The following is a 14,546-nucleotide window of genomic DNA, read 5'->3' on the forward strand; positions in this document are numbered from 1 at the left end:
CATGATTTAGGAACTGTTTTTTCTGTATAGAAATTTCTCTATAAGGATTAACAAGACCAAAAGTATTCCTGTATTTAAAGCTAGAAGTATGAAAATTAAACTGATACTTACAGTTAAAAAATGAACTAAACACATCAGTTAAGAAAATCTATTTATTAGTGAATTGCTGAATATATTAAATATATAAGAAATAAATCAGAGATAAATGTTTAAACATACATTTTTCTTGTTTACGTGATGAAAGCTTAGGCTTACTATTCAAGTTATTTAGTCCAATTATATTGAGCTGTGAGATAGACTTGTGATCGTAGCACCCTCTGCTGGGCCTTCCTGTCACAAACTCAGTCTAATGTCATTGTGCCTGCTCAGTGGTGTCCAACTCTGCGACACCGTGGATTGTAGCCCACCAGGCTGTTATGTCCGTGGAATGTTCCAGGCAAGAATACTGGAGTCAGTTACCATTTCCTACCAGGGAATCTTCCCAATCCAGGGACTGAATCCATGTCTCCTCTGTCTCCTGCATTAGCAGGCAGATTCTTCAGCGCTGAGTCACCTGGGAAGCCCCTAATGTCACCACTACAGTACAATCAAATATTTGAGACATCAAGTGAAAAATCACTTTTTCAAAACTTGATCACTTTAAGCCTTGACAAAAATTATATGAAAGTTATAATCAAGACTTAACTTTAACAGGACTTTACCAATTTTACATTAAGTTGAAATATCATTATAGATTTTTCTTAAAGAGTAATATAAATACTACAAAACATGTTTTAATAAGCTTTATTTTTATCACCTCTTCTATTACTTAGAAGTTACTGAATTATTACTTAGGCTATACATTCAGGTTTTTAAGACCATATTTATGACAAAACATTTTAGTAAATTACTGTTTCTGTAATTTGATCTATTTTCCCACCTTGTTCAATCAAAATACTTTACTTTTACAACATCAAGATAATCCTTGATAATACTATCTTCATTATTAGAAAAAAACTGCAAAGCTTTATAGGTACTCATCACTGTAACAACAGATTCATTTACTGAGTATCAGCTATGAGGGATGTAGTATGTTATACACTTCAATACATTATATCCAGTTCTAAGAGATGAAAAAAACTGAGGCTCCTGGAGATAATATAAAATGGCTTGAGATTAATTTCAGAACCAAGAAACTAGGTGGTTCTAATTCCAAAGACTCAAGTCTTTCTACCAAACAATGAGCAGCAGTGGAAACAAAAAAAAAAACCTAACCATACAATATCTCCATTTGTCAACGCAACAACAACTTGAGGAGGAGGGTAGGTGCAGACAAGTTGATGGGAAAAAATGTTTGAGAAGTATATATATATTATTCATATACAAAATAATAGCTTAGACCTTAAGGAAAAAAATTTTTTTTTACATAATGCTGCCAGCTAGTGGCCCTATTTCATACTGAGCCACTGGGAACAATACTTGATTTTCACATTACCAAACCAAAAATCCATATTCAGGACTTCCTGGCAGTCCAGTGGTTAAGACTGCACTTCTGCTACAGAAAAGTGTGGGTTCCACAAGATCCTGCATGTCATGTGGCATGGCCAAAAAACAAAAAAAATTTTTAATTCATATATAGCATTTTAGGATGATGTTCCTAAATTACACATGCATAAGTCTGACCTGCTTCCCTGGTGGTTCAGACGGGAAAGAATCCGCCTGCAATGCTAGAGACCTGGGTTCGATCCCTGGGCTGGGAAGATGCCCTGGAGGAGGACATGGCAACCCACTCCAGTATTCTTGCCTGAAGAATTCCCGTAGACAGAGAAGCCTGGCAAGCTACAGTCCATAGAGTCACAAAGAGTTGGACACAACTGAGCAACTAAGCACAGCAAAGCCCGACTTAATGATATTTACATTATCAAAGAACTAAAGGAGAATGTCTCAACTACCACTAGCATTCCTTACCAAGACCCAACCAGTCCATCCTAAAGGAGACCAGTCCTGGGTGTTCATTGGAAGGACTGATGTTGAAACTCCAATGCTTCGGCCACCTGATGTGAAGAGCTGACTCATCTGAAAAGACCCTGATGCTGGGAAAGATTAAGGGCAGGAGGAGAAGGGGATGACAGATGAGATGGTTGGATGGGATCACCGACTCAGTGGACATGAGTTTGGGTAGGCTCCAGGAGTTGGTGAAGGACAGGAAGGCTTGGAGTGCTGCGGTCCAAGGAGCAAAGAGTTGGAGCGTTGCAAAGAGTCGGACACGACTGAGCGACTGAACTGAACTGAACCGAACCCAGACCTTGCCCCAACCCCCAGTAAAAATATTAGGAAAGAACTCAGCCAGCATCAGCATATAAAAACTAAAAGGTATGCCTATCACTGTCCACAAAAAATAAAATTACATTATTTTAAATATTTTAGGATATTTAGACTTCTTAGTGACAAAATACATAAATATTTTTCTCGGCAATCAAAAGCTTGCCATTATGTGGGCATAAGAACAAGATTATTGCCTGAGTATTGCTGGACATTATTCTATGCTGATCTAAAATGAGTACTTCTTGCTGAGTATGTTATTTTAGTTCATACAATAAGTGGTTACAGTTATAAAATTTCTTTTGAGAAGAAAAGCACTTGAAGATAATTTTTACATTTAAAATGGTCATATTTCACTGATAATCCACTATCTTAAGGAAAATAGCCTATGCAGCACACAGAAAGAAGTACACAGCTTCTATCATGGTATATTATTTAATATCATGATATAAAGAGATTCTTGTTTGATTTCTATCATTGTATGACATTATGATTAAATTATTTTCTCAGTGGAGAAATCCATCATGATGTAATTAAAGGCTTAGATCAAAAGATAATATATTCTATAATATTATAATAATGAATAAAACAAAAATATTCTATTAAAGTATATTAGCAGCAAGGAAAAATGTTCTGGGTTTATTCTCCAGTGAAAGAGAGCAAGAAGTGGAAATGCACACACCCGAAACACAGCAAAGAAGGGAGAGACAGCCCCTCTGTCAGACTGATTAATTGAAAAGGTCAAAATGGGATAGTACTAGAGAATCCAGGGTTCCTTCTGTCCTACTTAGTTCAATCAAAATAGTTTATTTTACCACATCAGAATAATCCTCAATAATATTATCTTCATTATTAGAAAAAACTTAAACGCTTTAGAGGTACTCACCACAGGTAATAATAAAAAATTTCATTTACTGAGTATAAACTATGAGGAATGTAGTACATTACACACTTTATATACATTATATTCAGTTCTAAGAGATGAAAAAGAATGAGGCCCTGGAGACAATATACATTGCTCAAGATTAATTTCAGAACCAAGATTCAAATGCACGTGGGTCGTACACACACAAAACTGCCAAGTATAAACACAGCCTTATCCCACTTAGTAGGTGCATCTTACATGAGGCTTATTATGCAGCTAAAAACAGCAGGAGTTTCTATGATACACCCACATACATACGCTAGTCAATAAACACTGAAAAAAAAATGATTAAAAATTGACTTTTAAAACACTAAAATTATTTCTATAAAGTAAGTATATAACTTACAGACATTTCCTGTATTGTCAAAGCTGGTAAGAACATCTTCAACATTCAGAGATCCACTATTATGCCTAGAAAAGAATAAAGCATTTTCTTTAATGACTCTGACATATTAACATTTATTAATTATTTAAAGCTGAGACTATGCATTGTGACATACTGAATACTAACAAACCTTTCCATGTTGTGCTTTTAAAGTATTTCTGCCCACTAGCTGCTGCTGCTGCTGCTGCTAAGTCGCTTCAGAAGTCTGACTCTATGCGACCCCATAGATGGCAGCCCACCAGGCTCTCCCATCCCTGCAATTCTCCAGGCAAGAACACCGGAGTCGGGTGTCATTTCCTTCTCCAATGCATGAAAGTGAAAAGGGAAAGTGAAGTCACTCAGTCGTGTCCAACTTTCCTCAACCCCATAGACTGTAGCCTACCAGGCTCCTCCGTCCGTGGGATTTTCCAGGCAAGAGTACTGGAGTGGGTTGCCATTTCCTTCTCCAGCTGCCCACTAGAGGGAGAAGGAAAAGAACAGACTAGTCTTTGGGATATTTAATGCAATGGCATTTCTTGATGATTAATCTACATTTTAAAGTACTAATAATTATTTTATTATTTTAATTATATAAGTGTGAGATAAATTATTTATCTTTTTAGAGATAACAAAACTCCACACTTCGAGAATCTAAAAATAAGTAATCGACCTCCATAACCACACTCCATAACACATAATTTCCTCTTTAATGGCCCAACAAATTCAGAACTATAGTCACAAAGAACTAACCAACTTTCAAGTCTGCACATTCCATTTATGGGGAGTTCTATGTGCCAGGGGGCAAATGTTTTGTATCTTGCCCACTGATCTTAATTCTGTTCCTTTTCATCTCTCTTCACTTGATGGCCCTTTAAATATTTGATAACTGCTATTTTACTAATAGTTATAAAAGATACTATTCTTCATAAACAAATGAACCCAACTGTCAACAGGTCATAGAGTCTGAGTTACTTTTCCAGTGGTGATTAAAAAAGTTGTTGCTAATACATCTATAATCTTCTACATGCTCCCCTATATAACTTACAGCTGTAGTTCTTTAGGATGGCAAAGCCTTTGACTGTGTGGATCACAATAAACAGCGGAAAATTCTGAAAGAGATGGGAATATCAGACCACCTGACCTGCCTCTTGAGAAACCTGTATGCAGGTCAGGAAGCAACTGTTAGAACTGGACATAGAACAACAGACTGCTCCAAATAGGAAAAGGAGTACGTCAAGGCTGTATATTATCACCCTGCTTATTTAACTTATATGCAGAGTACATCATGAGAAACGCTGAGCTGGAAGAAGCACAAGCTGGAATCAACATTGCCGGGAGAAATATCAATAACCTCAGATATGCAGATGACACCACCTTTATGGCAGAAAGTGAAGAGGAACTAAAAAGCCTCTTGATGAAAGTGAAAGAGGAGAGTGAAAAAGTTGGCTTAAAGCTCAACATTCAGAAAACTAAGAAAGATCATGGCATCTGGTCCCATCACTTCATGGGAAATAGATGAGGAAACAGTGGAAACAGTGTCAGACTTTATTTTGGGGGGCTCCAAAATCACTGCAGATGGTGATTGCAGCAATGAAATTAAAAGACGCTTACTCCTTGGAAGAAAAGTTATGACCAACCTAGATAGCATATTCAAAAGCAGAGACATTACTTTGCCAACAAAGGTCTGTCTAGTCAAGGCTATGGTTTTTCCAGTGGTCATGTATGGATGTGAGAGTTGGACTGTGAAGAAAGCTGAGCGCCGAAGAATTGATGCTTTTGAACTGTGGTGCTGGAGAAGACTCTTGAGAGTCCCTTGGACTGCAAGGAGGTCCAACCCGTCCATTCTAAAGGAGATCAGTCCTGGGTGTTCACTGGAAGGACTGATGCTGAAGCTGAAACTCCAATACTTTGACGACCTCATGCGAAGAGTTGACTCATTGGAAAAGACTCTGATACTGGGAGGGATTGGGGGCAGGAGGAGAAGGGGATGACAGAGGATGAGATGGCTGGATGGCATCACCGACTTGATGGACATGAGTTTGAGTGAACTCCGGGAGTTGGTGATGGACAGGGAGGCCTGGCGTGCTGTGATTCATGGGGTCGCAGAGTCGGACACAACTGTGCGACTGAACTGAACTGAATAGTTTACAATAAGCATTAATAATTCACAATAAAATTTACTTTATCAACACTGCTGCTGCTGCTGCTAAGTCGCTTCCGTTGTGTCCGACTCTGTGCGACCCCAGAGACGGCAGCCCACCAGGCTCCCCCATCCCTGGGATTCTCCAGGCAAGAACACTGGAGTGGGTTGCCATTTCTTTCTCCAATGCATGAAAGTAAAAGATGAAAGTGAAGTTGCTCAGTCGTGTCAGACTCTTACTTTGTCACAAAAACTTATCATGAATGATGCACATTGTTACGGACTGAACTGTGCCCCCTCCAAATTCATATGCTGAAGCCCTAACCAGCCCCCATCCCTCAGAAGGGCCTTCAAAGAGGTAATCAGGTTAAAATTGGGTCATTAGGGTGGGCCGTAATGCAAAATGACTATTGTCCTTACACAAAAAGGAGATTAGCACACACACAGACGACAAGGCCTGTGCACAGAAAGACAACCATGGGAAGAGGCAGCAAGAGCGCAGCCCCATACACGTCAAGGAGGCCTTGGATGAAACCAAGCCTGCAACACCTAGATCTAAGGCTCCCAGACTCCAAACTGTGAGCAAACAAACTTGCTGTTAAAGCCATCCAAACTGCAGTGTTTTGTTCTGGGAGCCCTAGAGAGCTAATAGATACAGTAAGAAAATACATGTCAACTGCAATACCCTTCTCAGAAGAACTTTTTATTTCTATCGCAGAGACCTAGTTCTTTCAAAGAGTGATGAAGGGAGAATGCAGAAAGTTATCTGCCATTACTATTGGCCTCAACAGTATCATAACCTAAAGCAATGAAGCTATCAATCACAAATCCAACTTTCATCACTGGTATGAAGATTCTGAATCTTCTCTGTGGATGCAAGATTCTAGAAGAGGTTATTTACGGTAACCTGGAAAAAACCGTAGCACACATGTCAGAAGAGAAAGAACAAAGCATTTAACATCTGAAACACAAGATGAAGCTATTAAAATGACCAGCAATACAGTATAGAGCTCAAAACTTTTTTTTTCCTGAAGACCAAAGCAATATATAGCTTCCTCAAGGAAAAACTGCCCATAATCCTATCATGCAGAGGTAACTACAGTTAATAGTTTGGTATATAGCCTTCAAATTTTATGCTACGTTCACAGACCTGTCATTAAATAGCAGAGCACACTGTCCATACAATTTTGCAATTTGTACTTTTTTCACTTAACATATTATAAAGTTTCTCACATTATTAAATATTCTCCTGCAACATGATTTTAATGGCTGCCAAGTAGTCCAGTAAATAATTGCACCACAATTTGTTGAACCAACATCTTATGTTGGATTTTTAGACTATGCCCACTATTACACTTTATGCATATTACTTCAACAAACGTCCTTATAGAAATAGCATTGAGATCTTTTCTGATTATTTCCTTAGGATAAATACCTAAAACAGCAATTGCTTTATGGTCTAGTTTTAATAAAGAGATTCTCTCATGCACTTTGTCTCTCCCTCTCTATCAGGATGAAATAAGCATTTGAAAAGAAATCTGAGACAAGAGTAAAAAAAGGTACATATATTTTGCAACAAGTTAAATATTTCTAAACAGCAGAAACTGGAATAATTAAGGTAAAATACATGTTTAAAAGTTAAAGGCAGTATTCAAAACAGAAAGTGACACAAAACTCATCTTCCTGAAAGCCAAGAACATAAAGCCAAGAATCCTTATTTGTTGAAGCCAAGAACAGAAAGTAAACCCTGTGACATTAAATCGAATCAGGGATAGAGAAACAGGAGAACTAATCCCATACCTCTAAAAACTTACAAGAAGAAAAGCAATTATCTATGAAGTTGAGAAACCCTAAAAGATGGCATCTCATGAAAGAAAAAGGTCAACAATCATTGTCCTCAATGGTATACAGATTAGTGCTAACTGTAAGAAAACTACCATGGACACAGTGTGGTAAACATTCAGTTTGATTATTTCAGGTTCCCTTTCTTTTGCTCCAAACCTAAGGATTGTTCTTTGTTCAGAATCATTTACTTCATTCAGGCTTCCCTGGTGGCTCAGGAGTGCAGAAGCCACCTGCTAACGCAGGAGATGCAGGTTCAAGACCTGGGTCAGGAAGATGCCCAGGGAAAAGAAATGGCAACCCTGAAAAACTCCATGGACATAGAAGTCTGGCAGACTATAGTCTATAGGATTGCAAAGAGTCAGACACGACTTAGCAATTGAACAACAACAATAATATCTACTTTATTCAAGTGTCAACTCTGTAAGATCTTGTCTACCCTTCATCTTTCAACTGTTTACCTAAGCAGGTAAACAGTTTTGCTTGGATAATGTGGTTGGTAGGTTCCAAGTAGGTTCCAATATCTACTGTACTGGAACTTCTGAACTTCTCAAGAAGGAAGGGAACTTCTCAAACTTCAATCTTTCCATTACACTGATAATTAATGTTATATAATGATGACAACTTTTTGCTAACATAGCCATGATATAAAAAGTTCACTCCATGCTTCTCCTAAATTCCAAAGCTTTAACTGCTTCCTAGGTCTTTAACCACAAAAAAGAAATGATAATTATGTGACATGATAGGGGTGTTAGCTAATAGTATGGTGCTAATCATTCTACAATAGATAAGTGATTGAAGTCAACACAGAATATATCCTAAATTTACACAATGGTATATGTTAATTATATCTCAATAAATATATGTCAATATATGTGAATTACATCTCAATAAAGCTGAAAGAAAATTTACCAGTAGCCAGTTTCTTCCTCCAAAAGTCAACCAGCCATTTTTACAAGCACCTAAAGCTATGCTAGTACTAAGGACCTTTGATTTTTCCCGGGAATGGCCCTTGGAGTAAGAAATAAGGAGCAAGTCACTAGGGCAAATAATTATTTGAAGAGCAAAAAAAAAAGCTACCAGAGAAAAATTTGAAGCCTACCTGGTGGCTCAGATGGTAAAGAAACCACCTGCAATGCAGAAGACGTGGGTTCGATCCCTGATTTGGGAAGATCTCCTGGAGAAGGGAATGGCAACCTGCTCCAGTACTCTTTCCTGGAGAATCCCATGGACAGAGGAGCCTAGCGGGCTACAGTCCATGGGGTTGCAAAGAGTCAGACATGACTAACTTTCACTCATAAAAGTACAAGAGATTGAAACTAGAGGTTAAAAGTAAACGAGGGCTAAATATGGCACCATAACACACAAGCAACAAATGAAAAAAAAATAAAATAAAATAGATACATTGAACTTGAACAAAACTGAAAACTTCTATACACCAAAGGACACTATCAAGAAAGTGAAAAGATAAACCACAAGATGAGACAAATTATTTGCAAATCACACATCTGATATGGTTCAAGTATCCAGAATATATAAAGAACTCTCACAATTCAACAACAGAGAAAAACAACCTTAATAAAAATGGGCAAAGGACTTGAAGAGACATTTCTGCAAATAAGATATACAAATGGCCAATGAGCACATGAAAAAACGTAAAACATACTTAGTCACTGGGGGACTACAAATCAAAACAACAGTAAGGTATCACTTCACACTAGAATGGCAATAATAAAAATAATAATAATATAGGAAAAATCATAGGAACTTGCATGCATGGGGAGAAACTAGAACTCTCTTATATTCCTAGTAGGTAAAATGGCACAGCCACTGCAGAAAACAATTTGGACATTCTTCAAAAAGTTAAACAAAGAGTTACTATATGACCCAGTAATCTTGCCCCTCAGGAAACACCTATGATTTAAAAAGTTATATATTCAGGTATAATCTTGCCCCTCAGGACACACCTAAGAGAATTAAAAAATTATATATTCACATAAAAACGTATACATGAATGTTCATAGTAGCATTATTTTTCTCTCTTTTTTAAAAAAATTTTTATTTTATTTCTGTCTCTGCTGGGTCTTCACTGCTGCACGTAAGCTTTCTCTAGTCGTGGCAAGCAAGGGCTACTTTAGTTGTGGCGGGCAATCTTTTCATTGTGGTGGCTTCTGTTGTTACAGAGCATGGGATGTAGGCATGCGGGCTTCAGTAGCTGGGTATATGGGTTCAGTAGTTGTGGTTCACAGGCTGTAGAGCGTGGGCTCATCAGTTGTGGTACACGGGCTTAGTTGCTCTGAATCATGTGGGCTCTCAGTTCCCTGACTAAACCTGAGTTCCCTGCATTAGCAGGCAGATTCTTGACCACTGGATCACCAAGTAAGTCTCTTAGTAGCATTATTCATAATAGCCAAAAAATAGAAATTACCCAAATGTTCATCAACTGATGAATGGATAGACAAAATATGGTATTGTCCATATACTGGAATATTATTCAGCCATTAAAAAGGAAAGGAGTATTGATATATGCTGTAACATAGATTAATCAAAACACGTTACGTTAAGTGAAAGAAGCCAAACATAAAAGGGCATATATCATATGATTCTACTTATATAAAATGTCCAGAATAGGGGACACAACTGAGCGACTTCACCTTCACCTTTCCCTTTCATGCATTGGAGAAGGAAATGGCAACCCACTCCAGTGTTCTTGCCTGGAGAATCCCAGGGACGGGGGAGCCTGGTGGGCTGCCATCTCTGGTGTCGCACAGAGTCGGACATGACTGAAGCGACTTAGCAGCAGCAGCGTATAGATAGAAAGTTGGTAAGTGGTTGCCAGGAGGAAGAGGAAGGAGTAAGATGGAGAGTTACTAGTAATGGGAATGGGGCTTCATTTCATGGTGATGAAAAATTTTTGAAATTAGAGAGTGGTGATGGTTCCACAACATTGTAAATGTACTAAAAACCACTAACTGCACAATTCAAAGTGGTTAAAATGATTACTTTTTACCTTGACTACAAAAAAAGGTGGTCCCCCAAAATTAGAAAAAGTAAGCCAGAGAGTGGAATGGGTCCTCAAAGGCTGCATAAGAACAAAGATTTTCAGAAGGACAAGGTTTAAAAAACATGATTCTAGATGCAACTTACTTTGGAGCTCTTTCAAAAATAAATGGCTAAAGCCTTATTTTTTCAGTCTTACACCTACTAGTTAGAGGAAACTAGATTTGTACATTATTTGTACATTAAAATATGAACATTTTAAAAAATATCAAGGGAACATTTTGATTTATTGAAACTCTGATTATATGTATATGCAAGCAAACTACATAATCATGATTGGAGTTTAAAATAACCTAGAAAATTAGATTATAATTGGCCCATATCTGTGATTTAAGCTTCATGAAAACATGACCCAATGAACTATTTTCTACATACACTGCATCACATTTTGAAGGTGCTATAAAGTTCCTTCTGCAGTCTGTTGTGATCCACACACACAAAGGCTTTTGCATAGTCAATGAAGCAGAAGTAGATGTTTTTTTGGAATTCCCTTGCTTTCTTGACAAGCCAACTAATGTTGGCAATTTGATCTCTGGTTCCTCTGCCTTTTCTAAATCCAGCTTGTACACCTGGAAGTTCTCGGTTCACATACTGTTGAAGCCTAGCTTGAAGAAGGATTTTGACCCTAACCTTATGAGCATGTGAAATGAGAGCAACTGTCTAATGGTTTGAACATTCTTTGGCACAATACTCTCACTTTCTTTGGGATTGGAATGAAAACCGACCTTTTCTAGTCCTGTGGCCACTGCTGAGTTTTCCAAATTTACTAACATAATGAGTGCAGCACTTTTAACAGCATCATCTTTTAGGATTTGCTGAAGCTGAAGCTCCAGTATCTTGGCCACCTGATTCAAAGAGCCGACTCATTGGAAAAGATCCTGATACTGGGAAAGATTGAAGGCAAAAGGGGAAGGGGGTGGCAGAGGATGAGATGGTTAGCTAGCATCACCAACTCAATGGATATGAATCTGAGCAAACTCCAGGAGATGTGAAGGACAGGGAAGCCTGGCTGCAGGCTGCAGGCCACAGGGCTACAAAGAGTCAGACACGACCTAGCTACTGAACACAACACACACATAAAGTTCCTTCTAAAATACAAAATAAAACACAAGAGAACAAAAGCTGTTTTAATAGTCACCCCTGCTGTTAATATTACTAACATTAAAACTGTACTTTTTAAATATAAATTCAGTATCCACACTTGCCTCAGTTGCCAATCTTGCCAAGTTTTAAAGGGGTACCTATGATACCCTACATATATAAGGACAATCTGTCACATATATAATTTCATAAGCAAACCATTCCATCACAAGTTTTTATTTACTGAACACTCACAGGGTACATGCGCTTCCCTGGTGGCCCAGCTGGTAAAGAATCTGCCTGCAATGCAGGAGAGCTTGGTTCAATTCCTGAGTCAGGGAGACCCCCTGGAGATGGCAATGGCAATGATTTGCTTGTGAAATTATATGTATGACAGATCTCAATCCCTTCATCTGAAAAATGAATACAAGACTGACTTACAAGAGGCAGGATGTGCAGAAGTTAAAAGTTCAAGCTGTGACTATCATTATATAAGATGTTACTGATGGAGATAGCTGAGGGAAGGGTCCACGGAACTCCTCGTATACTTTTGCAACTTCCTAAGAGTCTGTAATTAATTCAAAACAAAAATTTTTTTAAGTACAGGTGAGAAACCAGACCACCAGTGTTTGAATAGGGTCACAATCAATTACTGGCTGTGTGACCTCAATCAACTTATTTATATTCTCATCTGTAAAATGAAGATAAAAACAGCATTTACCCATAAGATGCTGTGTGAATTAAATAAGCTAGTACATGTAAACCACTCACAAAAGTGCTTGTCACGAGGCCCGGCACTCAACTGTCAGCCATTATTAATGTTGCTATGATTATATACTTTTATTCTAAGATCATAATTCAGCTCTAGAATTCTATATGTTTACTGATGTGGCGAGATACCAGCTAGTTTGGAGAAAAGAGAAAAAATCTTGGCAGCCATTGTGCCAAAATTCTAGCTCAGCCACCTGTCTTCTTTCTAGAAAGAATCTTTCTATAGGATTTAGTGTAATATTTACATAGAAATATTTATTCTTTCAAAAACGGTTATATCACAAAGAGCCACACTGCTGGAGAAGAGTCTTGCTTCTACATTAAGGTCATCTCCACCAAGTATTCTCCAAGTATGAAACAATGTCTTATTTTGAAAACTCCTAGGAACAGAAGAGTTCACATTTTCTCTGGCTAAGTCTTACCAGGGCCTTGAAGACGTCAGGAAGTTATTCTTGGCACAGTTCACACTTATTGCCTCTTATCACAGTGGAGGCAGAAGATAAGTTATAGAACTTTATACCTTACTGTTTCTTCTTCTCTTTAATATCCTTAAAGACTCTATCTTCCAATTGTTTAATTATCTTCATTCCCGCTTCACAGATTTATTGGAAGGAGTACATGAATTAGAATACATCAAAGCACCTGGCGCTATACCTGGCATACAGTAAGTATTTAATACAGTTTTCTTTCCTTCCTAATCAAGGACTAAGCTAATCACCTCCATCACAAATGCCAGGCAATTGAGGTGTTCTCATTAGAATTTCACAATGAATGTACACAAACCCCCAAGTTTTTATCCCTATTTAGAGTTTTCAGTAAAGCAGTATTATGAAACCAGACCCTAACTGTACTTCCCTGACCACCCTAATCAATTTTTATCCAAATCCTAAATATTCAGCTGTTACAGTATCTTTCAAAGCTTAGATATCTTAAACTAAAATAGTTCAAGAAACATATACTATAAATAGACATCCTTTGTGAAAACATTTTTCTTAAAATTATTCCTAAACTCACCTAAACTGTATTCAGACATATTTCCACTTAAAATGCTTTTTGCTCTTTCTACAATTACTGTAAATGTGCTTCTCCCTTCCTTTCAAAATGTGTAATCTTGTCAAGAAAGGCAGATTTTATAAAAATCAAACACCTGAAGTAATGTTGCAACATGCTAGACTATAACTGGGAGAGAAAAATTAATTCTGTAAAAATGGTATCTTAACTCTCCACTCTTTTCTAATGATTTTTAAAACCAGAACAGTCTGTATGCTTTTCACAATATCACTGCTTTCAGCTGAATTTTCTCCTCCTATTTTTAAGATTCTTCTGAAAGTGACAAAACATGAATAGGAAAAATACCAAAGCTTGATTTTTCAAATAACTACTACTTAAAGAGTAGTTTGGAAAAAGTCTGTTTTCACTTCAGGCTCAAGAAGAACTTGGCTTTTTTTTCATATCAAATGTTATGAGAGAATGGTTAAATGAACTCTTTGATTTGAATTTTATCTCCAAATGCCAATACATTCCTTGGAATGTTTTTTCTTTAGTTCTGAGAACATAGCAAGACCCAGTTAAAGGAGTATTTCCAAACACAAAGTTATAAAACCTAAATTCTGATAAAGACTACTTGCAAATTCAATAGAATGAACAATTCGATTCTTGGTAGATTGTTTTTCTTTTACAAGAGAAAAATGCTTTAAAAAAAATCTTAACTGGAGTGATGTTTACCTTACGAAAATACTGTATTCAGGATAGAAGATGCTTGTATATTGGACCCAGGCGCCAGCTTCCTCTTCAGTTTCCCTTTTTTTGACTTCTGTTACTGAAAACAGATTAAATGATTCAAATCTTCTTACAGATATATGTCGTAGACAGTCATCCAGGTGTTTTTGTTTCAGAACCTTTGAAATAAAACCAAATATTGTGGTCACAAATATTATATAAATACAACGTTCAACGTTTAGGAGGTAAGGGGACTTTCATTTCTGATAATGGCAGATAATTCAGACCAAAGTCTTACTGAAAACAACTAGAAAAGATGCATAAAACATTTTAAAACACTACTC

General features: G+C 37.3%; 1 protein-coding gene across 8 annotated transcripts in view; it reads right to left on the bottom strand.

The window, feature by feature from the left end:
- Positions 1-14,546, bottom strand: part of CAMKMT (calmodulin-lysine N-methyltransferase) — a 427,573-nt gene that overhangs the window by 397,967 nt on the left and 15,060 nt on the right. For 7 of the 8 annotated variants that reach the window (XM_086327182.1, XM_086327180.1, XM_086327181.1 and 4 more), the window contains exons 2-3: positions 14,209-14,381; positions 3,573-3,637 (exon numbers count right to left, since the gene is read on the bottom strand). In XM_086327182.1, coding sequence (XP_086183308.1) covers positions 3,573-3,637; positions 14,209-14,381 — 238 coding nt within the window. Of the gene's footprint in view, positions 1-3,572; positions 3,638-12,153; positions 12,281-14,208; positions 14,382-14,546 lie in introns of those variants that run through there. The other variant, XM_086327186.1, reaches the window with a different exon arrangement.

This window comes from Bos grunniens, chromosome 11 (assembly GCF_055505025.1).
Source record: "Bos grunniens cultivar Pamir isolate PY7600 chromosome 11, Bosgru_T2T1.0, whole genome shotgun sequence".
In the NCBI taxonomy this organism is placed as follows: Eukaryota; Metazoa; Chordata; class Mammalia; order Artiodactyla; family Bovidae; genus Bos; species Bos grunniens.